At 47.0% G+C, this 24,799-nt stretch overlaps 1 protein-coding gene across 1 annotated transcript; it reads left to right on the top strand.

Annotated features, from left to right (window-relative positions):
* The first annotated feature begins 16,858 nt into the window (after nt 1-16,858).
* LOC136153923 (uncharacterized protein CXorf49 homolog) lies at nt 16,859-20,405 on the top strand. The gene is made up of 5 exons (XM_065916063.1): nt 16,859-18,151; nt 18,783-18,939; nt 19,406-19,482; nt 19,758-19,803; nt 20,365-20,405. Exons 1-5 carry the CDS (start codon nt 16,859-16,861, stop codon nt 20,403-20,405), a joined length of 1,614 nt encoding a protein of 537 aa, XP_065772135.1.
* The last annotated feature ends 4,394 nt before the right edge of the window (nt 20,406-24,799 follow it).

A 24,799-nucleotide genomic window follows, 5' to 3' on the forward strand; every position in this document is an offset into this window, starting at 1 on the left:
CCATTTGTCCCACCCACTCCTTCCCCCACTGCATTCACATGTCTGTTCTCTATGTCTGTGTCTCCACTGCAGCCCTGCCAATAGGTTCGTCAGTACCACCTTTCTAGATTCCATACATATGTGTTAATATACGATAATTGTTTCTCTCTTTCTGAGTTACTTCACTCTGCATAATAGGCTCTAGGTTCATCCACCTCAATAGAACTGACCCAAATGTGTTTCTTTTTATGGCTGAGTGTTGTTCCACTGTATATATGTACCACAACTTCTTTATCCATTCATCTGTCAATGGTCATCTGAGTTGCTTGCATTTCCTCGCTGTTATGAATAGTGCTGCAGTGAACACTGGCATACATGTGTCCTTTTCCATTATGGAATCATCAGGGTACGTGCCCACTAGTGGGATTGTCAGCCCTTACGGTTGTTTATTCCTAGTTTTTTCAAGGACTCTCCATACTGTTCTCCAGTGGCTGTATCATTTACATTCCCACCAACAGTGCAAGAGGGTTCGATTTTCTCCACATCATTTCTAGCGTGTATTGTTTGTAGATATCCTGATGACGGCCATTCTGACCGGTGTGAGGTGATACCTCGTCATAGTTTTGATTTACATTTTCTAATAATGAGTGCGGGGAGAAACAGCAATAACCTCAGGTACCCAGACGACACCACCCTTATGGCACACAGTGAAGAGGAACTAAAGAGCCTCTTGATGAAGGTGAAAGAGAAGAGTGACATAACTGGTTTAAAACTCAACATTCGAGAAATGAAGATCATGGCATCTGGTCCCATCACTTCATGGCAAATAGATGAGGAAACAACGGAAACAGTGACAGACTTTATTTTCTTGGGCTCCAAACTCACTGTGAATGGTGACTGCAGCCAGGAAGAGACTCTTGCTCCTTGGAAGAAAAGCAAAAACAAACATAGACAGCAGAGCATATTAAAAAGCAGAGACATTACTTTGCCTACAAAGTCCTTGTAATCAAAGCTATGGTTTCTCCAGCAGTCATGTAGGGACGTGAGAGCTGGAAAAGAAAAAAGGCTGAGTGCTGAAGAATTGATGCCTTTGAAGGGTGGTGCTGGAGAAGACTCTTGAGAGTCCCTTAGACAGCAAGGAGTTCAAACCTGTCAAGCCAAAGAAATCAACCCTGCACATTCACTGGAAGGACTGATGCTGAAGCTGAAGCTCCAATACTCTGGCCACCTGATGCGAAGAGCCGACTCATTGGAAAAGACCCTGATGCTGGGAAAGATTGAAGGCAGGAGGAGAAGGGGATGACAGAGGATCAGGTGTTTGGATGGCATCACTGACTCAATGAACATGAGTCTGAGCACCCTCTGGGAGACGGTGAAGGACAGGGAAGCCTGGCGTGCTGCAGTCCATGGGTGGCAAAGAGTGGGACACGACTGAGCTACTAAACAACAGTAAATTCTATTGCATATAATCCTGCAAGCCTAAAACATTCTTGTCTCCCCACTATGAATCAACATCAAATGAATAAGCACAGCCTCCTGCTGATTTAGCTAGCGCTCGCTCCTACATTGCTGGCTAAGGGGTCCTAGGTGTCCCAAAGTTCGCCTTGTCTTGCTGGTGAGTGTGGCTGTTTCTGGGGGCAGCTGGCTGACATGCCAGGGTGTCTTGAGGCTGGTTTGTCCTGCCATTGACTGGGTTTGCGGCCCAGGGTGTCCTGGGGCTAGTGCCAGCTCACTGGTGGGTGGAGCTCTGTTTCTGTTCCTGGCTCTCTAGCTGCAGGGCCCTGGGGGCCCCAGGGCTGGTCTCAGTTCACTGTTGGGTGGGGCCAGTTCCCCACATGGCTGCCTGTGGGATCCTAGATGTCCCAAAGGGGGCTTCCACACACTGCAGTGTGGGGACAGATTGCAGAGCTGCTGGCTGAGAGCTCCAAAGTGTCCCAGACCTGGTGTCGACTTGCTGGTACACTGTGCTGGGACTCAGTGGCTCTCGGGGCTGGGGTGGGCCTGCTGGTGGGTGACCTATTTCCTGTAGTGCAGGCTGCAGGGCTGGAGTTACTCCGCTTGCTGTTGTCTGCCTGCTGGTGTGTGGAGCTGGTTCTTGGGTTCTCTGGCTTCAGGGCTCTGGAGGAGTCCAGGAGTTGGTGTTTTGGGCCATTGGTGGCTGGGGCTGGGTCCAGGGCATCCTAGGGCTGTTGCCTACCCACTGATGGGTATAACTGGTCCTGGGGCTAGTGATGACCTGCTGTGGGCAGGAACTAGGTCCCAGGGTCTCTGACTGCAGGACCCTGGAGTCCTGGCTTAATGCCTTCTTCCTGGTGTATAGGGCCAGTGTGGTATGTCAGGGCCTCTGATTGACAGGTCCAGCTCCAGGGACTCTTAAGACAGCAGGCTTGCTTGTGGGTGGGGCTGCACCTCTGCCTGGCTAGTAGCTTGTCCTGCCCCAGTATTATTGCCTACAGGCTGATGGGTAGGTCTGGGCACTGGTGCTAGTAAGTAGAGGGAGGATTCCAAAACGGCAGTGGCTAGTGCCAGTGTCCACGTGGTGGAAGGAGCTCCACAGAATGGCTGCTTCCAGGGTCGATGCCCCCAGGGTGAGTCCAGCTGCCTCTTGCCTCTCTGGGAGGCTCTCCAAGATCAGCAGCTGCCTCTGACCCAGGCTCCCTTCAAATTATTGCTTCAGCCCTGGGTCCTGGAGCATGTGAGATTTTGTATGCCCCCTTTAAGAGTGGAGTCTATTACCCACGGCTCTCTGGCTCTCCCAAAATTAAGCCCTGCCGGCTTCAAATCCAAAAGCTCTTGCAGATCCTCTTCATGTGAAAAAATACAATTTCATTAGGAAAAATATACAAAGTACTACTACACAGAATAGGCATGAATCTCACAAATTTAACATAGATTGAAAAACCAAGAAGGAACACAGATATATTTAACACTTCCATTCATATAACTGTAAGTAGCTGTCAGCACTAACTCACAACATTATATGTGTGTGTGTGTGTGTGTGTGTGTGTGTGTGTGTGTGTATATATATATATTTGTATGTATATATTATAAAATCTTTGAGGAAAAGGGAAGAAAGGATGGCACATAAGTAAGAGTGTGCCTATTCTCCTTGAAGAAGGAACGGGCCTAAGATAAGACAGGGAAACTCTAGGAGAGTTGGGGGTAGCCGACACTATCCTTCTGTGACTTGGGGGTATACACTTCATGATCAATTATTAAACTCAACGCATATAGTGTGACTTTTTCTCTATCTTACGTTTCAGTATAATTGGAGAAAAATATAATGCCTAAGGAAATAACATCCCAGTGTAAGCATATTGTAACTATGTTCTAAGCAGAAGTAGCACCAAAGTTACTTTCTTTCTTTATAACATCTCTGAGCTTAGTAATCTTATTTCATCTACATTAATAGCTATAATTTTGAGAACTCATGCCTTTTTTAATAATAAAGTGATGCTTACATAATTATAATATCAATCTCACTTTTTAATAAATAGTTCATATTTCGGTAGTACATTATCATTCAGAATTTAATTGTGAACTTGTGCTGAAACTCACAGAAGTGATGTACTTGGATACAATTTCTCAGAGACTTCTCCCCTCCCCATCCACTTCCTCTCAGAGGTGGAGCACCAAGAACCTGAGAAAAAGAAATGAAGGCAAAAAACCCAGAGCGCTGTGTCTGCATTGTAATACACCGATTTGACCAGCCGAGGGCAGTATGGTTTAAGGCTGTTTGTTGGGAAGGGCCAGATGCCATGCCTTTGGAGTCCCTCCTGTTCTTTGTGATTAGTCTATGAAGCCCTGAGACTAAGGGGCTTATTTGAGCCAACATGGTGGTGATGGTGCTGGTGCTGGTGGTTGGATGGGCGGCATCTCCCTTGCCCGTTTGGCACTTCTATCTTAACACCAGCCTTCACCCCTGCTCCCCGCAGCAGCAGCTCTTTTCTCCCTCTTTCTCCTCAGACAGAAACTGAGACCTTTGATGTGCTAGACTGGGTGAGCTCCCACCTTCCACTGGCACAGAAGCAGTAGGTGGGTGTGCACAACCCTTCAAGCCCTTCCTTGGTTCTTTGTAGGGGGCAAAGCTGAAAGAATTTTCCTTAAGTGTTAGCCGCCACCCCGCAGTGAGTGCCCCTGCTTTTGTTTCTAGTCTTGTGGCCCAAGTGAAGGCTCCACACTGGTTTGTGGCATTGATAGGGTCAACAGGAAGAATGTCATGTTCTTTTAAAATCTCATTGATTGATGAAATGAAACAAGAGTCATTTTCTGGGGCCAGCCCTCTGCCTAAAGATAACATAACTTTTCCCATTATAAATTCTGTTCCATCTTCTAACCTGGTTGTTCGGAATTCCAGCTATTATAATTCACCTCCCTTTTAAAGGATGGACTTGAAACCGAAATTGAGGTAACATTTCTCTTGGGACTTTACCTTAAATGACTGAGTATGTAAAGGGTCTTCTCGTGCTTATCAGGGATTTTTCATCTCTTTAAACTACATGTGCTTTATTGCTAATTCTTTGACGCCATCAGAAGACATTTTGAAAAAAACAAAAATTTGTTTTGCCCATGATTTGAGGACCCAGATGCCTCAACTGATTTTTCCCGCATGGTTCCTGCCCCAGAATCACAGATGTACAGAATATTAGAGCTAGATAATCTCATGTAGAAATCTAACAGGTCTACTCCTCAGGGGTGTACAAATGAGGAATCTGAGAGTAGAGGGACAGCCCCATGGCAAGGCCAGCAGACAGTTCAACTATACCTCTTCAGTCCCCACTTTGCTGTTTGGTAGGACAGAAGCACCTCCATCGCCTCACACTCAGAACTCTTGTGTGTGTATGTTGAACTTGGTGCAGCTTCTCCCCAACCTCCTGACTGATTTGAAACAATGAAATCTGCCCCATTTGCTGTCAGTTGTAGCTAGAGCCTTGTTCCCTCACTTGAGCACCCCAGGTGAAGCAATCCCCTTCACTGCATCCACAGAATCCCTAGTGTTTTGGGGTCACTGTGGATTGCTGACTTAACAGGCCTAACACAAGGCAGAGTAAGGTAGGGCAAGCACTTGATGAGGAATCAGGAGACCTACTTCTCTCCTAACCTGCTGAAAAGCCCTTCCCCTTTCTGAACCTCTTGTTTCCCCATCTGGGAAAAGAGGAAGGTGACCTAGAACAGTGGCTCTCAACGTGGGTTCCAAGAAGTTCCTGAAATTGTGTGCAAAGTTGTGGGAGGCATGTATACAGTCTTCTTAGGAGGGTGTGTAGAGCTTCCAATAGATTCTCAAAGGAGTCCTATTATGGGCTGAATTGTGTTGCCCCCAATTTCCTTTCTTAAAGCCCTAACCCTCAATGTGACTGAATTTGGAGATGGAGCCTTTAGAGAGGTAATCAGGGTTCATTGAGGGAGCTGGTAAAGAATCTGCCCGCAATACAGGTTTTAATTCCTGTGTCGGGAAGTACCCCTGGAGAAGGGATATGCTACCCACTCTAGTATTCTTGGGCTTCCCTGGTGGCTAGACGGTAACGAACCCACCTGCAGTGTGGCACACCTGAGTTCCATCCCTGTGCTGGGAAGTTCCCCTGGAGGAGGGCATGGCAACCCACTCCAGTGTTCTTGCCTGGAGAATTCCCAAGGACAGAGGAGCCTGGTGTGCCTCAGTTCATGGGGTCACCAAGAGTCGGACACAACTGAGCGACCAAGCACAACACACACAGAGGTTGTAAGAGTGGGGCCCTAATCCCAAAGGACCTGGCATCCTTATAAAAGGAGGAGTTACCAGATCTCTCGCTCTCTCTCTCTCTGTCTCCATACACACACAGAGGAAATGTCATGTGAGGAAACAGAGAGAAGGTTCCCAACTGCAATATAGCAGGAGTGCCTACACCAGGAACTGAACTTGCTGGCACCTTGATCTTGGACTTCTAGTATCCCAAACTATGAGAAACTAAACGCCTTTTGTTTAAGCCATCCAGCCTGTGGTATTTGGTTTCGTGACTGGAATAGACTAACACAGGGCCCACAACCAAAAAAAGGTTCAGAGCCATTGGACCCACTGGTTGCCAGAAACCCATCCTGGACATACATGTTTCAATACAACGTTTTTAGGTACTTGCAGATTTCTTGAGTTCTTCCTTGGAAGAGTGCAGTATATCTTTTATTGCAACATACTTCCTTTGCTAATAGTTGCATAACACGGGTTTGTATCTATATAAACCCAAAGACCAGAGTTTAAATCCTGATTCCACCACCTACTAGATGTTTGACTTTGGACAAGTTATCACATGTTTGTGCCTCGTATATAAACTAGGGGTAAGATTCGTGTCTACCTCACATGGCTGTTGTGAGAATTAAATGACATAATGCATGTATGAGGGCCTAGCACATAGTAAAGTTTCAACAGATATTAGTAGCTTTTGCGATGAAAATATAAGTAGCAGTCAGGGCTTTTTGCCCTTATAAACAGCACTGTTGTGAGTGAACTTCGTTATACACAGAGAATTTTATTTTAAAAATACTTACCTAGATTAACTAAGAGAAAAAGAGTAAAGTAACTAAAATCATTAAAAAAAGAGGGGATATTACAACCAATGTGACAATAACAAACAGGATCATACAAGAATATTATGAACAATTGTGGAAAACTGGTCAATCACTTGTAAAGGAATGAAACTAGAACACTTCCTAACATGACACACAAAAATAAATTCAAAATGGATTAAAGATCTAAATTTAAGACCAGAAACTATAAAACTCCTAGAGGAGAACATAGGCAAAACACACTCCAACATAAATCACAGCAAGATCCTCTATGACCCACCTCCCAGAATATTGGAAATAAAAGCAAAAATAAACAAATGGGACCTAGTTAAACTTAAAAGCTTTTGCACAACAAAGGAAACTATAAGCAAGGTGAAAAGAAAGTCTTCAGAATGGGAGAAAATAATAGCAAATGAAGAAACAGACAAAGGATTAATCTCAAAAATATACAAGCAACTCCTGCAGCTCAATTCCAGAAAAATCAATGACCCAATCAAAAAATGGGCCAAAGATTTAAACAGACATTTCTCCAAAGAAGACATACAGATGGCTAACAAACACATGAAAAGATGCTCAACAGCACTCATTGTCAGAGAAATGCCAATCAAAACCACAGTGAGGTACCATTACACGCCAGTCAGGATGGCTGCTATCCAAAAGTGTAAAAGCAATAAATGCTGGAGTGGGTGTGGAGAAGAGGGAACCCTCTTACACTGCTGGTGGGAATGCAAACTAGTACAGCCGCTATGGAGAACAGTGTGGAGATTTCTTTAAAAACTGGAAACAGAACTGCCATATGACCCAGCAATCCCACTTCTGGGCATACACACTGAGGAAACCAGACCTGAAAGAGATACATGCACCCCAATGTTCATCGCAGCACTGTTTATAATAGCCAGGACATGGAAGCAACCTAGATGCCCATCAGCAGACGAATGGATAAGGAAGCTGTGGTACATATACACCATGGAATATTACTCAGCCATTAAAAAGAATTCATCTTAATCAGTTCTAATGAGATGGATGAAACTGGAGCCCATTATACAGAGTGAAGTAAGCCAGAAAGATAAAGACCAATACAGCTTACTAATGCATATATATGGAATTTAGAGAGATGGTAACGATAACCCTATATGCAAAACAGAAAAAGAGACACAGATGTACAGAAGAGACTTTTAGACTCTGTGGGAGAAAGAGAGGGTGGGATGTTCTGAGAGAACAGCATTGAAACAAGTATACTATCAAGGGTGAAACAGATCACCAGTGCAGCTTGGATGCATGAGACAAGTGCTCAGGGCTGGTGAACTGGGAAGACCCAGAGGGATGGGATGGAGAGGGAGGCGGGAGGGGGGATCGGGAAGGGGAACACATGTGAATCCATGGCTGATGCATGTCAATGTATGGCAAAATCCACTACAATATTGTAACGTAATTAGCCTCCAACTAATAAAAATAAATGGGAAAAAAAAGAATACTATGAACAACTGTGGCAAGAAATTGGACAACCTGGAAGAAATGAATAAGTTCCTAGAAACACACAATCTACCAGAACTGAATCAAGGAGAAACAGAAAACCCAACAGACCAGTAATGAGATTGAATCGGTAATGAGAAACCTCCCCTCTGCGCCGCCCCCCGCCAAAATCAGGAACTGATAGCTTCACTGGAGAATTCCACCAAACATTCAAGGAATTCATACCAACCTTCCTCAAATGCTGCCAAAAAACTGAAGAAGAGGGAACACTTCCAAACTCACTTTATGAGGCCAGCACTATCCTGATATCAAAGGCACCAAAAGCAAAGAACACTACAGGCCGCTTTGCCGGATGAATGCAGATGCAAAACTCCTCAACAAAATACTAGCAAAACAATTCAACGGCATATTAGACGGACTATGTGCCATGGTCAAAAGGGATTTATCCCTTGGGTGCAAGGATAGTTTAACATACAAAAATCAATCAATGTAAGAAAACACATTAACAGAATGAAGGACAAAAATCACATGATCATCTCCATAGATGCATAAAAAATTTAACACTCCTTCACGAGAGAAAACAGTCAAAGAACTAGGAGTGGAAAGAAGTGACCTCGACATAAAAAAGGCCACAACTAACATCATACTCAGTGGTGAAAAACTGAAATCTCTTCTTCTAAGGTAAGGAACAAGGCAAGGAAGCCTGCTCTCACTATTATGTTAGTACTCAACAACTAGAAGTAATAGCCAGAGCTGTTAGGAAAGCAAAAGGAATAAAAGGCATCCACATCAGAAAGAAGTAAAGTTATCTCTGTTGAAGATAGCATCACTTTTTACATGCAAAACGCAAAAGATTACACACACCCATACACACACACACACACACACACACACACACGCACGCACAAAACTGGTAGAACTGATAAACAAATTCAACAAAGTTGTAGGACAGAAAATCCAAAAACAATTCAGTTGTGTTACTATACACTAACAAAGAACAATTTGAAAAGGACATTAAGAATACAATTCAAGGGAGGCGGTCCTAAGAAGGCGGAGGAATAGGACGGGGAGACCACTTTCTCCCCCACAAATTCATCCAAAGAACATTTGAACGCCGAGCAAATTCCACAGAACAACTTCTGATTGCTGGCAGAGGACATCTGGCACCCAGAAAGGCAGCCCATTGTCTTCGAAAGGAGGAAGGACAAAATAGAAAAGATAAAAAGAGAGACAAAAGAGGTAGGGACGGAGATCCGTCCTGGGAAGGGAGTCTTAAAAAAGAGAGAAGTTTCCAAACACCAGGAAACACGCTCTCAGGCGGGTCTGTGGTGAGCCTTGGAATCTCAGAGGACAAAATAAGGGGGAGGAAAAATAAATAAATAAATAATTAAAACCCACAGATTACGTGCCTAACAGCCACTTCCAGTGGAGCAGCAGCCCGGACACTCGCATCCCCCACTAGCAAGCAGGGGAGGGACAGGGAGGAGCGGGCTGCATTGCTTAGCGTAAGATCCAGGCCTGAATGCCCTGAGGGCAATCTGAGGGGATTAGCTTGAGATAGCAACCCAGACTGTGGGGTAGCTATCCTGTGATCACGCGAAAAGCCCTAACCTAAGACATCTAAGACATCGCCAGGCACGCTCACAGAACAAAGCACTGAGCAGAGCTAGCCGGCTGCAGACCGGCCCATCCCCCGCCGGAGACAGGCAGGCGAGGGCAGCCAGAGTCGGAAGCGGGCATTCGACCCCAGAGAGGCACCCTATACCAAATGCAAGCAGATTTCTCTGCTAACCAAGACTTCTTGGGACTCTGGACGATCGACTAGCTAGGAGGGTCGCAGCCAGAGACCAGCTCCCCAGAATAGACACACGGCACACCTAAGAAGGCGCACTTGTTGCACACCCAGAAAACCAAGCGGCTGGAACGGGAGAGGGGGTAAGCCGCAGCCTCCAACTGGGGGTGGATACGCGCGCCAAGCCCCTGGTCACCTGAGCTGCTCGGGCCTGGGTCGGGCGCAAAACCAGGTCCAACCAAGTCTGCGCCTTTGTGCAGTACCTGAGAACCTGAACCTGAGCAGCTTAGGCCTCAGAAGTGCATGTAAACCAGAGTCTGCATCAGACAGTTCCCGGCAGAGCAACCTAGAGTCTGGGCAGTGTAGACTGGGGAAGCACACACGGCGTGAGCGGGGGCAAACCCTGTGTGGCTGAATCACTGTGAGCACACGCCAGTGATATTTGTTCACAGTGTTCCTCCCTCCCCAAAGCACGACTAAACAAGCGAGCCTAAAAAAAAAAAAAAAAAAAGGAAATAAAAGGGAACACCACCGCGCCCCTTGGAGCAGGGCAGAAATTAGACACTGAAGAGACCAGCAAACAGAAGCTAAAATAAACAGACGGAACCGCTTTGGAAGTGACAGGTGCAATAGATTAAAACCCTGGAGTTAGCACCGGCTACATAGGAAGGGGCCTATAGACCTTGGGAAATACAAGCCGGACCAAGGAGCTCTCTGAAGATGAACTGACCCCACACTGTCCGCAACAGCTCCAGAGAAAGTCTCAGATATATTTTTACTATTATCACTTTTTAAATATAAAAAAAAAAATTAAAATAAAAATTTTTTATTTTTTACTTTGTTGTCTTTTTAATTTTATTTTATCTTTTTATTTTTAAGTTCCCATTATTCCTTTAATTTTCATTTTTATAACCTAACATTACCTTGCCAAAAAAAGACCCTATATTTAAAACAAACTTCACATATACATATTTTATAATTTCTCTTACTTTGTCTTTTGTTTGTTTGTTCACTGGTTTGATTTTTTGCTTTTTTTCCTCTTTTTTTGCATTTTTCCTTTTTCTTTTTAAAAAAAAATACTGTAGTTTTGGAAATTTAACCTCTACTCAGGATTTTTAATCTTTGCTTTTTGGTATTGGTTATCAACTTTGTACCTTTAAGAACCCAATCTTCAGTACCCATTTTTACCTGGGAGCAGGATCACTGGCCTGATTGCTCTCTCCCCGTTTCTACTCTCCTTTTACTCCACCAGGTCGCCTCTATCTCCCCCACCCCCTTTTCTTCTCTACCCAACTTGGTGAATCTCTTTGTATGTTCCAGGCTGTGGAGAACACTTAGGGACCTGATTACTGACTGGATCTGTCTCTCTCCTTTTGATTCCCCCTTTGATCCTCCTGGCTGCCTCTGTCTCCTTCCTCCCTCTTCTCCTCTCTGTGTAACTCAGTGAAACTCTCCGAGGGGTCCAGACTGTGGAGAGCACATAGGGAAGCGATAACTGGCTAGCTTGCTCTCTCCCCTTTTGATACCCCTTCTGCTCCTCCTGGTCAGCTTTTTAACTCCCTCTTCTCTCTTCTCTTCTCCACGTAACTCTGTGTACCTCTCCGGGTGTCCCTCACTGTGGAGAAACTTTCCATCATTAACCTAGATGTTTTATCATTGGCGCTGTATAGATGAAGAAGTCTTGAGGCTACTGTACAAATAAGACTGAAAACCAGTGGCAGGAGACTTAAGTCCAAATCCTGAGACTACCGGAGAACTCCTAAATCCAGGGAACATTAAACGATAGGAGCTCATCAAACGCCTGCATACCTACACTGAAACCTAGCACCACCCAAGGGCCAACAAGCTCCAGAGCAAGATGTACCACACAAATTCTCCAGCAACACAGGAACAAATCCCGAGCCTCAATATACAGGTTGACCAAAGCTACGCCAAACCCAATGACATCTCCAAACTTATTACCGGACACTTCATTGCACTCCAGAGAGAAGAAATCCAGCTCCACCCACCAGAACACTGACACAAGCTTCCCTAGCCAGAAAACCTTGACAAGCCACCTGTCCAACACCACCCACAGCAAGGAACCTCCACAATAAAGAGGAAACACCAATTGCCAGAATACAGAAAGGCCACCCCAAACACAGCAATATACACAAGACAAAAAGGCAGAGAAATACGCAGCAGGTAAAGGAACGGGATAAATGCCCACCAAACCAAACAACAGAGGAAGAGATAGGGAATCTACCCGATAAAGAATTCCAAATAATGATAGTGAAAATGATCCAAAATCTTGAAAGCAAATTGGAGTTAGAGATAAATAGCCTGGAGACAAGGATCGAGAAGATGCAAGAAAGGTTTAACAAAGACCTAGAAGAAATAAAAAAAGAGTCAATATATACTGAATAATGCAGTAAATGAGATCAAAAACACTCTGCAGGGAATCAGCAGTAGAAGAACGGAGACAGAAGATAGGATAAGTGAGGTAGAGGACTGAATGGTAGAAATAAATGAAACAGAGAGGAGAAAAGAGAAGAATTAAAAGAAATGAGGAGAATCTCAGAGACCTCTGGGACAACGTGAAACGCCCCAACATTCGAATCATAGGAGTCCCAGAAGAAGAGGACAAGAAGGAAGACCATGAGAAAATACTTGAGGAGATAATAGTTGAAAACTTCCCTAAAGTGGGGAAGGAAATAATCACCCAAGTCCAAGAAACCCAGAGAGTCCCAAACAGGATAAACCCAAGACGAAACACCCCAAGACACATATTAAACAAATTAAAAAAGATCAAACACAAAGAACAAATATTAAAAGCAGCAAAGGAAAAACAACAAATAACTCACAAGAGGATTCCCATAAGGATAACAGCTGATCTTTCAACAGAAACTCTTCAGCCCAGAAGGGAATGGCAGGACATACTTAAAGTGATGAAAGAAAATAACCTACAGCCCAGATTACTGTGCCCAGCAAGGATCTCATTCAAATATGAAGGAGAAATCAAAAGCTTTACAGACAAGCAAAAGCTCAGAGAGTTCAGCACCACCATACCAGCTCTCCAACAAATGCTAAAGGATCTTCTCGAGACAGGAAACACAGAAAAGATGTATAAACTCGAACCCAAAACAATAAACGGGATCATACTTATCAATGATTACCTGAAATGTAAATGGGTTGAATGCCCCAACCAAGAGAGAAAGACTGACTGAATGGATACAAAAGCAAGATCCCTATATATGCTGTCTACAAGCGACCCACCTCAAAACAAGGGACACATACAGACTGAAAGTGAAGGGCTAGAAAAAGATATTCCATACAAATAGAGACCAAAAGAAAGCAGGAGTCGCAATACTCATATCAGATAAAATAGACTTTAAAACAAAGGCTGTACAAAGAGATAGAGATGGACACTACATAATGATCAAAGGATCAATCCAAGAAGAAGATACAACAATCATAAATATATAGGCGCCCAACACAGGAGCACCACAATATGTAAGACAAATGTTAACAAGTATGAGAGTGGAAATTAACAATAACACAATAATAGTGGGAGACTTGTTGTGGAGTAATTAGCCTCCAACTAATAAAAATAAAAAAAATATAGTGGGAGACTTTAACACCCCACTCACGCCTATGGATAGATCAACTAAACAGAAAATTAACAAGGAAACAGAAACTTTAAATGATACAATAGACCAGTTAGACTTAATTGATAGTTATAGGACATTTCACCCCAAAACAATGAATTTCACCTTTTTCTCAAGCGCACACGGAAACTTCTCCAGGATAGATCACATCCTGGGCCATAAATCTGGCCTTGGTAAATTCAAAAGAAAATGAAATCATTCCAAGCATCTTTTCTGACCTCAATGCGGTAAGATTAGATGTCCATTACAGGAGAAAAACTATTCAAAATTCCAACACATGGAGGCTGAACAACACGTTGCTGAACAACCAACAAATCACGGAAGAAATCAAAACAGAAATCAAAAGATGCATAGAAACAAATGAAAATGAAAACACAACAACCCAAAACCTATGGGACACTGTAAAAGCAGTGCTAAGGGGAAGGTTCACAGCAATACAGGCATACCTCAAGAAGCAAGAAAGAAGCCAAATAAATAACCTAACTCTACACCTAAAGCAACTTGAAAAGGAAGAAATTATGAACCCCAGGGTTAGTAGAAGGAAAGAAATCTTAAAAATTAGGGCAGAAATGAATGCACAAGAAGCAAAAGAGACCATAGCAAAAATCAACAAAACCAAAAGCTAGTTCTTTGAGAAGGTATATAAAATTGACAAACCATTAGCCAGACTCATCAAGAAACAAAGGGAGAAAAATCAAATCAACAAAATTAGAAATGAAAATGGAGAGATCACAACAGACAGCACAAAAATTCAAAGAATCATAAGACACTATTATCAGGATCTATATGCCAATAAAATGGACAACTTGGAAGAAATGGACAAATTCTTAGAAAAGTATAACTTTCCAAAATCGAACCAGGAAGAAATACAAACTCTCAAGAGACACATCACAAACACGGAAAATGAAACTATAATCAGAAATCTTCCAACAAACAAAAGCCCAGGACCAGACGGCTTCACAGCTGAATTCTACCAAAAATTTAGAGAAGAGCTAATACCTATCCTACTCAAACTCTTCCAGAAAATTGCAGAGGAAGGTAAACTTCCAAACTCATTCTATGAGGCCACCATCACCCTAATTCCAAAACCAGAGAAAGATGCCAGAAAAAAAAGAAAACTACAGGCCAATATCACTGATGAACATAGATGCGAAAATCCTTAACAAAATTCTAGCAAACAGAATCCAACAACATATTAAGAAGATCATACATCATGACCAAGTGGGCTTTACCCCAGGAATGCAAGGATTCTTTAATATCTGCAAATCAATCAATGTAATCCACCACATTAACAAATTGAAAAATAAAAACCATATGATCATCTCAATAGATGCAGAAAAATCCTTTGACAAAATTCAACATCCATTTATGATAAAAACTCTCCAGAAAGCAGGCATAGAAGGAACATACCTCAACATAATAAAAGCTATATATGACAAACCCTCAGCAAACAGTATCCTCAATGGTGAAAAATTGAAAGCATTTCCCCTAAAATCAGGAACAAGACAAGGGTGCCCACTCTCACCACTACTATTCAACATAGTTTTGGAAGTGTTGGCCACAGCAATCAGAGCAGAAAAAGAAATAAAAGGAATCCAGATAGGAAAAGAAGTGAAACTCTCACTGTTTGCAGATGACATGATCCTCTACATAGAAAACCCTAAAGACGCTACCAGAAAATTACTAGAGCTAATCAATGAATAGAGTAAAGGTAGAGGATGTAAAATTAACACACAGAAATCCCTTGCATTCCTATGCACTAACAAACAGAAACCAGGAGGAGATATTAAGGAAGCAATGCCATTCACCATTGCAACACAAAGAATAAAATACTTAGGAGTATATCTACTTAACGAAACAAAAGGCCTATACATAGAAAATTATAAAACACTGATGAAAGAAATCGAAGAGGACACAACTAGATGGAGAAAGTCCAGGGTATCTGAGGTGGTTAATTTTATGTGTCAGCTTGACTGGTACACAGAGTGCCTAGATATTTAGTCAAATATTATTCTGGATGTTTCCGTAGTGTGCTTTTCCATATTAACATTTAAATCAGTCAAATGGATAAGACAGATTTCCCCCTGATAAAGTGGGTGGGTTTTACCTAATCAGTTGATAGTCTGATTAAACAAAAAAGCAAACTTTCCTCATGCAAGAGAAGTCCTCCTGCGTGAAAGCCTTTGGACCTGGGACATCAGCTTCTTTTCCTGCCTTTAGACCCAAACTGAAATATCAACTCTATTGGTTTGGTTCTTAGGCCTTCTAACCTGGACTAGAGCTAAACCACTGGCTCTTCTCAGTCTCCAGCTAGCCACCTCACCCCCTAGATTTTGGGACTTACCAGCCGCTATAATTGAATGAGTCAATTCTTTTACACACACACACACACAGACACACACACTCCACTGAATCTGTTCTTCTAACACACTACCCAGAGTGATCTACAGATCCAATGCAAACTCTGTCATAATCCCAATAGCATGCTTTACAGAAATAGAAAAACTCATCCTAAAATTTAAGTAGAATCTAAAGAGATCCTTAATAGGGAAAACAACTTGGACAAAGAAAAAGTAGAGAACTCCAACTTCCTGATTTCAAAACATTACAAAGCTACACTAATGAAAACTGTGTGTTACTGCCATATTAACAAATAGATCAATGGAGTAAAATAGAGATCTTAGCAGTAAACCCTCACTTTTAGAAGATATGCCAGGCAGTGGACTTCCTGATAGAGGGGAAAACATACCTTTTTTAGATCTTTGAATCAAAGCAGTGACTCTGGAGTCAGATTGCTTGGCTTCAATTCTACCACTGATCCCCATGGGCCAAATGACCGTGGGTCAGTGGCTGAACCTTAGGCTGCTAATCATTAGTACTAGAGTCCTGGGAGCGTCACAAAGAACCACTACTACTTACATACAGCACTTAGAAGAGTGCCGGGCACGGGGTCTCTGCTGTATAAGTTGCTTTTCACAGATTCTGCGAAATTACCTCCCAAATGGCTTTCTTGCACCACCGCCACAGAGGTTTGCCGCTAAACTCTCCCACTCTCGGAATCGTTAAGCACTTGGAGGAGGTGGGACGAGAGGCTTGACAGAGGTATACTCGCAGCGTCACATTCACCCGCCAACTCGCCAACTGCCCGGACGGCCCTTGGACTTGGCAGCAAGCCAGAGGAGGCCCTCGACCCCATTGGTTACACCTCGAGGGGACGGCCAAACAAGGCGCGTGCTGGTTGGCAGGAACCGGACCAATGAGGAGGCGGCAGGGCTGGCGCGCTGAAAACCTCGCGTCATTTGCGGCCATCTCCAGCATGCTTGACGGCGAGCTCCAGACGCCGCCCGCCACACCTGCCCTGACCGCCGCCACCGCGACCCGGTTGATAAATGGTCGCCGCCCCTGATCCGGCGGCCACCCAGATCGCGACATGAGCTCCCCAGATGATGAGGTGTCTGTTTCGGGAGCGGGTTTCGGCTCAGAGTGCGGGGAGCAGACCAGCGGCCTTGAGGCCGGCTCCATAGCCCCGCGGGGACCCGGCCCCAGCCCAGAGCCTGGGGCACCACGAAGCGGCGAAGGTGAGGGCGGGAATGGCTTCCCAGACCCTGAGGGCTTCGAGTCAGAGCGGGAGGTGCTGGAAGCGGGAGCGCCGGTGCTGCAGGGCCGCGAACGCCGGCCTGGCTCCCTGGCCGACGACCAGGGGGACGCCCTGCAGCTGGCTGACGAGTCAGTGGCGGCCATCCTGCAGCAGCTGGCCGACCTGAACGACGTGCTGGGCACCCGCAGATACCTGTCCCAGGAGAGCTACGCGGTCGGCGAAGTGTCTGCCTTGCGGGACCTCGAGGCGCGACCCCGCAGTCGAGGCGGTGCCGCCCAGAGGTGTGGGGAGGCCGCACAGGCTGAGGCTGGCCCTCTCCGGGTCGGCGGGCCCAAGGCAGGCCGGGCCTGGGGGAACCCTAAGAAAGGCACTAAGAGTAGGTTGAACGTGGCTGTGAATTGCCAGTGGCCTCCGTCAGAAAGCACAGCCGGGCTGCTGTCCGACCCCGAGTCCTCCGATGAATTCAGTAAGATAGAGCGGATGAGGGTGAGCATTTATCCCAAAGACGGAGGCCAGGCCAAGCTCAACAGCCCCGAAGATCCTGGGAACACACCCAGACGCTTGCATGTCCAAGGCAGGGAGAATCTCCTTAATGTGCCAGACTCTTGCCTATCCTCGATTCCGCGAGGATTAATTTCGGTTGTGGAAAGGCAGGGCAGGCAGGGCGATGCAGGGCAGGAGGACACCTCTCCCCCTAGAAAAATGCAGAGCGTGCTCTGGGGGAAGGGGGGCAGCCTGTCCAGCTACCCGGGAGTGGCAGTAGCATCAGCTCCTGCAGCTGCCACTACAGGCAGCCTGCCGCGGCCCACTCCTAGAAGGAAGGGGGTCCAGGAGAAGAAGTCCCTTGGGGGCGTCTCCAAACCTGCCGTGGGGAGAATCTTCCCTTCCTGGGGGCAAAGAATCTCGGCCACTCCCCTGCAACCGGCCACCTTCTCCCCAATTTCTGGCATCCCGCTGCTCCGGAGGTCCAAGAAGGAGGCCTTGGTCCCTTGGGGAGCTGAAGAGTCCAAGCACACCCGTGCTGGGAAGAAACCCGTGGCTAGGCGGGCCCGGGAGTCGGTGGCAGCAATGGCGGTGTCGGGAGAAGACAACGATCCAAATAGAGACCCATTCCCAAAGGGCCAAGTGAGTAGGCCAGGCCCCTCCTCTCTCCTCACTCTTCCCCCTCCCACCCTCCCCACAACACAGGTCTTCACCCCTTGCTCCTTCTCTCCATCCCTCAGGGGTTGTCATTGGGTGACCCTCAGTCACTGGGTCATCAGGATGCCAGATTGGGGTCCTTTTACTAGGGACAAACGTTAAGGTAGCACTTTGGGTGTGCTGGGCTCGGTTTTCCACCCTTGGCCTGTTTCCAGCCTCCTCCACGAGGCTGGGGCTGGAGTGGACGGGAGAGCTGGTAGCTGAATTGATTTGCGGGGACCCCTTAAAAGCTTCACAGAGCTTCAGTGTTTAGTCGCATCACTTTCCTGAATCCTACTTGCTAGGTCTTCCCCAAACCTTCCTTGCAGGGACCCCAGGTTTCTCAGTGACACAATGCTGTCCCCAGCTCAGCTCTACCTGCTGACCTGGGGCTGACGGACAGAGAATGTGCTAAAGAGATCAGCCTTTCAATTCTCTTTCCAATTCCCTGCCTCAGCTCCGTCTTGAATCACATGAGCTCTCCCACACACAGGCATAGACATATAAATGCACTGGTACACACACGCGTGCACGTGCACACACACACTTCAGATCCGTGAGAAATCTGTCTTTCTAGCTGACCACTGACAGGCCATGGTCATCTTGTCCATGGGTGCATCATGGAGAACCCAGTAGCACCAATCTCATCATCAGAGGCACACAGTATTCAGGAAACTCAGAGCCCGTGGCCATGAACAAGGGAGAAGTCATGCCCAGAGGACCTGGCCCCTCAGGTGAGTGTCCTGGGTTTTGATATGGGGGGAGGTGGCCAGGGGTGAGGGCAGAAACCTCTGTCTCTGACTCTCTCTCTCTCTCTCTTCTGGGGGCTCAGCCTTGCTCTCAGGACGCTTCACCCATGGGAAAAAGGGTGTCAACTCTGGGCGTAGGCTGTAGGCTATTAGCCTTTTCTGTGAAGTGCTGTTCGCCCACATTGCTCTCCCAGGTGCTGGCTGTGGCTGCCACTCTGGGAGGTTCGAACCCAGAACAACAGCCTTTGGCAACCATTGAGGTGAAATGGCTGTCCCTGAGGTGTAGGAGGGGCAGGTCCAGAGAGAAGGTTTGTGCTGCCTGCCGGGCGGAGCAGGGGACGCTTGCTGCTAGCAGAGGGTGGTACTGCCTCACCTCACGTTAGACCTGGCTTGGCACTTTGCACCTCACTGGGAACCTGGGAAGCTGGATTGTGTGTCCTTTCCCTCTCAGGTGACCGGGAACCAACTGACCATCCCCCAAGACGGAAAAGGCAGCAGCAGCCACCCGGAAGGCAGGGCTGTCCTCGGGTAATGCTTCTTCTGGCTCCTGGAAATGCACACCCAAACCCCATGGTGGGATCTGAGTCCAAGTGCAACTGATATTTGTGGGCCCCCCACCCCCATCCCATCCCCGTCCTACACCCCAGGGAGGGAGCCCACCTCCTTTCCCCTGAGGAAAGTCTTTCCCTTGCCAGTCTAGACACCTGGTTTGGGATGGAGGGCCCGGGGGAGAGGAGAGGAGGAGGAGAGGGGAGGCGGGTGTATACTAACCATTTCTCTTCCTCCTGTGTCTGCTGGCCTAGTGTCTGGTGCTACAGAGAGAAATAGACGACCTTAAGGATCAACTTGGTATGAGGAACCAGGGACAGAGAGCAGCGGGTTCTTAGTGCAGAATCGGGGTGGTCCCTTGGGGTGGGGTGGGCTGCAGGTGCCGAGGGCCTCGTAGGGATCAGCGTTCCTGTGGGGAGGAGAACCTATCAAGCCTGTCGCTGGAGCGTGCGGTGCATATTCAGCTGCGGATGTGGACAAGTAGCAAAGTACTGCGTGGACTGTGTGCACACTCTGCCAGCCAGGAAGTCCTAGAGACCTCCTTCTGATAGGACTTTAGAGATGCCTTGTTGATCTGGTGTGGCCTCTAAGAGTCTTGCTGGATTGTTTACGAGACAGTTTTTGAATGGTTTGTGCGTGGCCCCAAGCTTGAGAGCTGCTGGCACATTTTGTTTCCTTTTAGGAAATGGCTCCACATTAAATTCCGTTGGCGGGGAGTGATCAGGCCCAGAGCTCTTTGCATTGGGGCTGGGGGTATGTGCGTTTCAGGTTGCAGGGCTAGGTGGTTCCCCACCGGGACAGGGGCACAGGCTTCTATGTCCGTCTGTCTGGAGCACCTGTTTATGCCTCTCCCTGTTGCAGCCTCCATGCGGTACCTGGCTGACAAGTTCCAGATCGTTTGAAGTGAGTGTTACACACTGCATACCCCTTCCCACAATGCTGGCTGTTGAGCAGGGCTGTGGGCTGCCCCGGCTTGAGGCTCTTCCCTGACTCTGCTGTCTTACAGGTTGAGTCCAGTATCTTCCTGCAAGAGGAGCAGCTGTTACCTCCGGGGCTGGCGAGCTGTGGCCAAGCTTGCTGCCTCTCGTTCTGCCTCCACCAGGGCATCCTCTGCCCCTTGTTTTGTCCCCTCTCAGCCCAGTGTCACAGCAGTTTTTGATTAAAGGACTTCTCATGTTCTTTGTGCTGCCCTTTCTCTGGGGGGTAGGGGTTGGGGGAGTGGTGGGGCAAGGCCTGGTGAGGAGCAACTCCGTATCATAGCCTGTTGCAGAGCAGTACCTCTGGCATCCTGTGGTGGGGTCTCTCGGTCAGCCTCTTCTACCATCCAGGCCATCAGGGCAACGGAGTGCCCCCAGTCTGGGTTTACTGAGGGCCTTGACTGGCCACATTGACACATCCTCCCATCCCCCTAAAGGCCCTCTTCTAGTTCGCTAAACACCCTCCTCTGGAATTTGCCGGTTCCCATCCATTGCTGACATTCTGCCTCCCCGTTGGAAGGAACACATGACCCCCTTACAGAGCTCCAACCCATCCTCCTGCCTCACTGGACTCATGGTCCTACTTACCCTGACCACTCTCTTTTCCTGTTGGAGCACCCTCGATCCCTTCCCTGACTTGCCATTGGTGACTTTGCCTGCACGTGTAGTTCAGCAGGTGGAAACAGGCAGAGGTGCCCTCATCTCTCCCTTCCCAGGCTCTGCCCTCTCATTGGAGTCCCTACTGCGCGTACCATCCCCACCACTGCCCCAGTCCCACCTTGCACGCTGGAACCTGCACACAGTCCTCCTCTCCTCTTTAGCCCTCACCCCTGAGACGCAAGCGCCAATAGTTTCACTTCTCCTTCTTTGGATTCAATAAGGGGCTTGGGCATGAAGCCTGGACCCAGTGACCTGGGGAGCAGGAGAGAAGGTATAGGCAACACAGGAGACAGGCTAGGCTCTGGACTAGAGGTCAGGAGATGCATCTGTTTGGTGCCAGCCTGGGTCAGACTGCACCCTGGCGGCTAGAGATGGATGGTGGAGTCCTCAGTGTTTTCACATCCTCCCTGCCCTAGCCAGCTGACCACCCTCGCCGCCAGCCTGAGCCTCTCTATACCCTTGAGTGGAAATGGGCCCAATCACGCTCTATGGCAAGTGTGGTTAGTAAGTCTCTGTTATTGCAGGGTCTCTATCAAATACCGATTGACCAGACCCATGACACAGATCTTCCAACAAATGATATTTCCCAGAGTATCCCAGCTCAGTATCCTGGACTACATCTTTAGGGCACATGACAATGAGCCTGAACTCTGTGTTCAATTCCCCCCTCGCTGGAATTTGGGGAGCACTTTGTTTCCCTCAGCCAGCACTCCAGGACTGTGCCAGCCTGAGACTCAGAGAGACAGATCTGTGTTTAAGTGAACTGAGGGTAGGGTCGGCCTGACACCATTCCTGAAAGACCAGGGTTTTATTACACAAAAGTGGGTATGATGGTAGGTAGCACATTCAGAGTTGGTGCCTGGACATCTCTCTATGTGAATAAAAGTCAGCTAGGATAAGGCCCTTGAGGCAGAAAATGTAGAGACTTGTCCAGATTCTGTAAGGCACTGAGTGAGCTGAAGCAAGTGTTGGATCCCCGATATTCAAGGGGTATTGTTACATTCCCAAAATGTAGGAGGGGGATGATGCAGGGGTCACCAAACCTCAGGACAGGGTGTTGGGACTCTGACAGAGTTGGAGTGGCTGGAGGAGGCCCTGAATCCTACCTTGCCATTCTATGATATCTGCCAACTGCTGAGGGTGTGGATGACTGAAAATGGGAAGAGTGGCTCTGGAGAGTACCAGGGATATCGCTGCTCATCTTAGAAACAGGAGACCGCCCAACATGAGTTACTCGAGGCAGGGGCAAGAAGGGTGCCACGAGGAAGCGAATTTAGGAGTGACTGCACCTGGACAATGGGGAGCACTTCGCCCATATTCTCACGTTGATTCCCTTCCAGGCCTCTTGGCATGAGGCCAGGTGGACAGACTACGTGTGGGTGGAACAGTCAGAGACCTCATGGTAAGAAAAGAACATGCGCGGGACTTACTCCTTCCACTCAGACCCCTCCCTGGAAGTTGGTCTTGATCACTTAGTTTAGAGTTGATCCAGTGGTGATTGCCTGGTAGTGTATCCCATCTCGCTGTTGTCTGAGTGAGTAAATTTGGCAGAGACCGTCCAGCTGAGGTCTCTGCCGACCGAGACATGTAGGTAAGTTGTGCTCAGGGAGAAGACCAGCACCAGCATCAGCAACACACTTGGGCAGAGAGGGGTCTGGGACTTTGGTCACCAGGGTGAGGAAGTGGAGAAGCTCATGGAAGTGGAGGTGCGAGGGTGTGAACACAATCCCTCGTTCACTTTTTACCAGGCTCCCTTCCCTCCTCTGAGCACACAGCTCATACCAACTACCTCACTATAATGTTGCTGGAAACCTAGATATCACAGGCCTTGGCTCAGCCCCAAGCCTTCCACTTCCAGTGGGAAATCCGTGGCAGGGCCTGAGGCATAGGTTAAAGAAATCCATCTGGGTGCCAGGGGGTAGGAGGAATGCAGAATCCCGGCCTCATTCAGTGCACCTTGTTGCCTTTCCCCCTTATGCCCCTTCTCCATCCTGGGCGACAGTGACAGCTGCTTTGGAGAGCCCTAGGCCCCATCCTGCCTGATTCTGCTACCTGTCCAACACCTGGGAAGATGCTCCCTCTCCATCATATCCACACCCCACCAGCACCAGCCCCAGGTCTACCTCCCTCTCTGGACTCTTGAAGGAGATTGGCACAAACAAAGAAGGTAGAGTAGGTTAGTCCTGAAGAGGGAATCTCGGGTGGTGAGCACAGTAATTTTGCCACAAAATGTCCAAGTCCTAATCCTTGCAGTTGGCTTTTATTTTCCTTTGTGCGGTAACAGTGGGTTATGCTTGCAGATGCAGTAAAGGCTGCTACTCAGCTGACTTAATGTGAGGTGAGTCTCACCTGCATTGGCCAGATTTGCCCGGGCACACTGGGGCTGCCAGATTTTCCACCTTGACTATCCCTGGGTAACTATCCCAGTCCCTGGCCTGTCCCAGTGTTTGAATGACTGTGTTGTTCTTGGTGCCCTTGTGCTTGTGCAATAGTGAAGGCCTGGTAAGTACTGCTCAGATGCAGATGAAGAACAGACCTGTAGTTTTGAACCCCCCTTTTGTTCCAATCCAATCACTTCTTCCTCCCTAGTCCTCTTGAGTTATCTGCCAGCTTGACTTTTACAATGATGATTCACCTTTGTTTAAATTAATTGATTAGTCAATTTTCCTTTACAACATTGTATTGGTTTGCCATACATTGACTGAATCCGCCACGGGTGTGCATGTGTTCCCCATCATGATCCCCCCTCCCACCTCCCTCCCCATCCCAGTACACCAGCCCCGAGCATCCTGTATCATGCATCAAACCTGGACTGGCGATTCGTTTCACATTGATAATTTACATGTTTCAGTGCCATTCTCCCATAGCATCCCACCCTCGCCCTCTCCCATAGAGTCCAAAAGACTGTTCAATGCATCTGTGTGTCATTTGCTGTCTCGCATACAGGGTTACTGTTTCTTCTTTCTAAATTCCCTATATATACATTAGTGTACTGTATTGGTGTTTTTCTTTCTGGCTTTCTTCACTCTGTATAATCAGCTCCAGTTTCATCCACCTCATTAGAACCGATTCAAATGTATTCTTTCTAATAGTTGAGTACTATTCCATGGTGTATATGTACCACAGCTTTCTTATCCATTCGTCTGCTGATGGACATCTAGGTTGTTTCCATGTCCTGGCCACTATAAACAGTGCTGTGATGAACATTGGGGTGCATGTGTCTCTTTCAGGTCTGGTTTCCTCAGTGTGTATGCCCAGCAGTGGAATTGCTGTGTCATATGGCAGTTCTATTTCCTGTTTTTTAAGGAATCTCCACACTGTTCTCCATAGTGGTTGCACTAGTTTGCATTCCCACCAACAGTGTAAGAGGGTTCCCCTTTCTCCACACCCTCTCCAGCATTTATAGCTTGTACACTTTAGATAGCTGCCATTCTGATTGGTGTGAAATGGTACCTCCTTGTGGTTTTGATTTGCATTTCTCTGATAATGAGTGCTGTTGAGCATCTTTGCATGTGTTTGTTAGCCATCTGTATGTCTTCTTTGGAGAAATGGCTGTTTAAATCTTTGGCCCACTTTTTGATTGGGTCGTTTATTTTTCTGGAATCGAGCTGCAGGAGTTGCTTGTATATTTTTGAGATTCATTCTTTGTCCGTTGCTTC

Source organism: Muntiacus reevesi, chromosome X (genome assembly GCF_963930625.1).
Source record: "Muntiacus reevesi chromosome X, mMunRee1.1, whole genome shotgun sequence".
Taxonomy (NCBI): domain Eukaryota; kingdom Metazoa; phylum Chordata; class Mammalia; order Artiodactyla; family Cervidae; genus Muntiacus; species Muntiacus reevesi.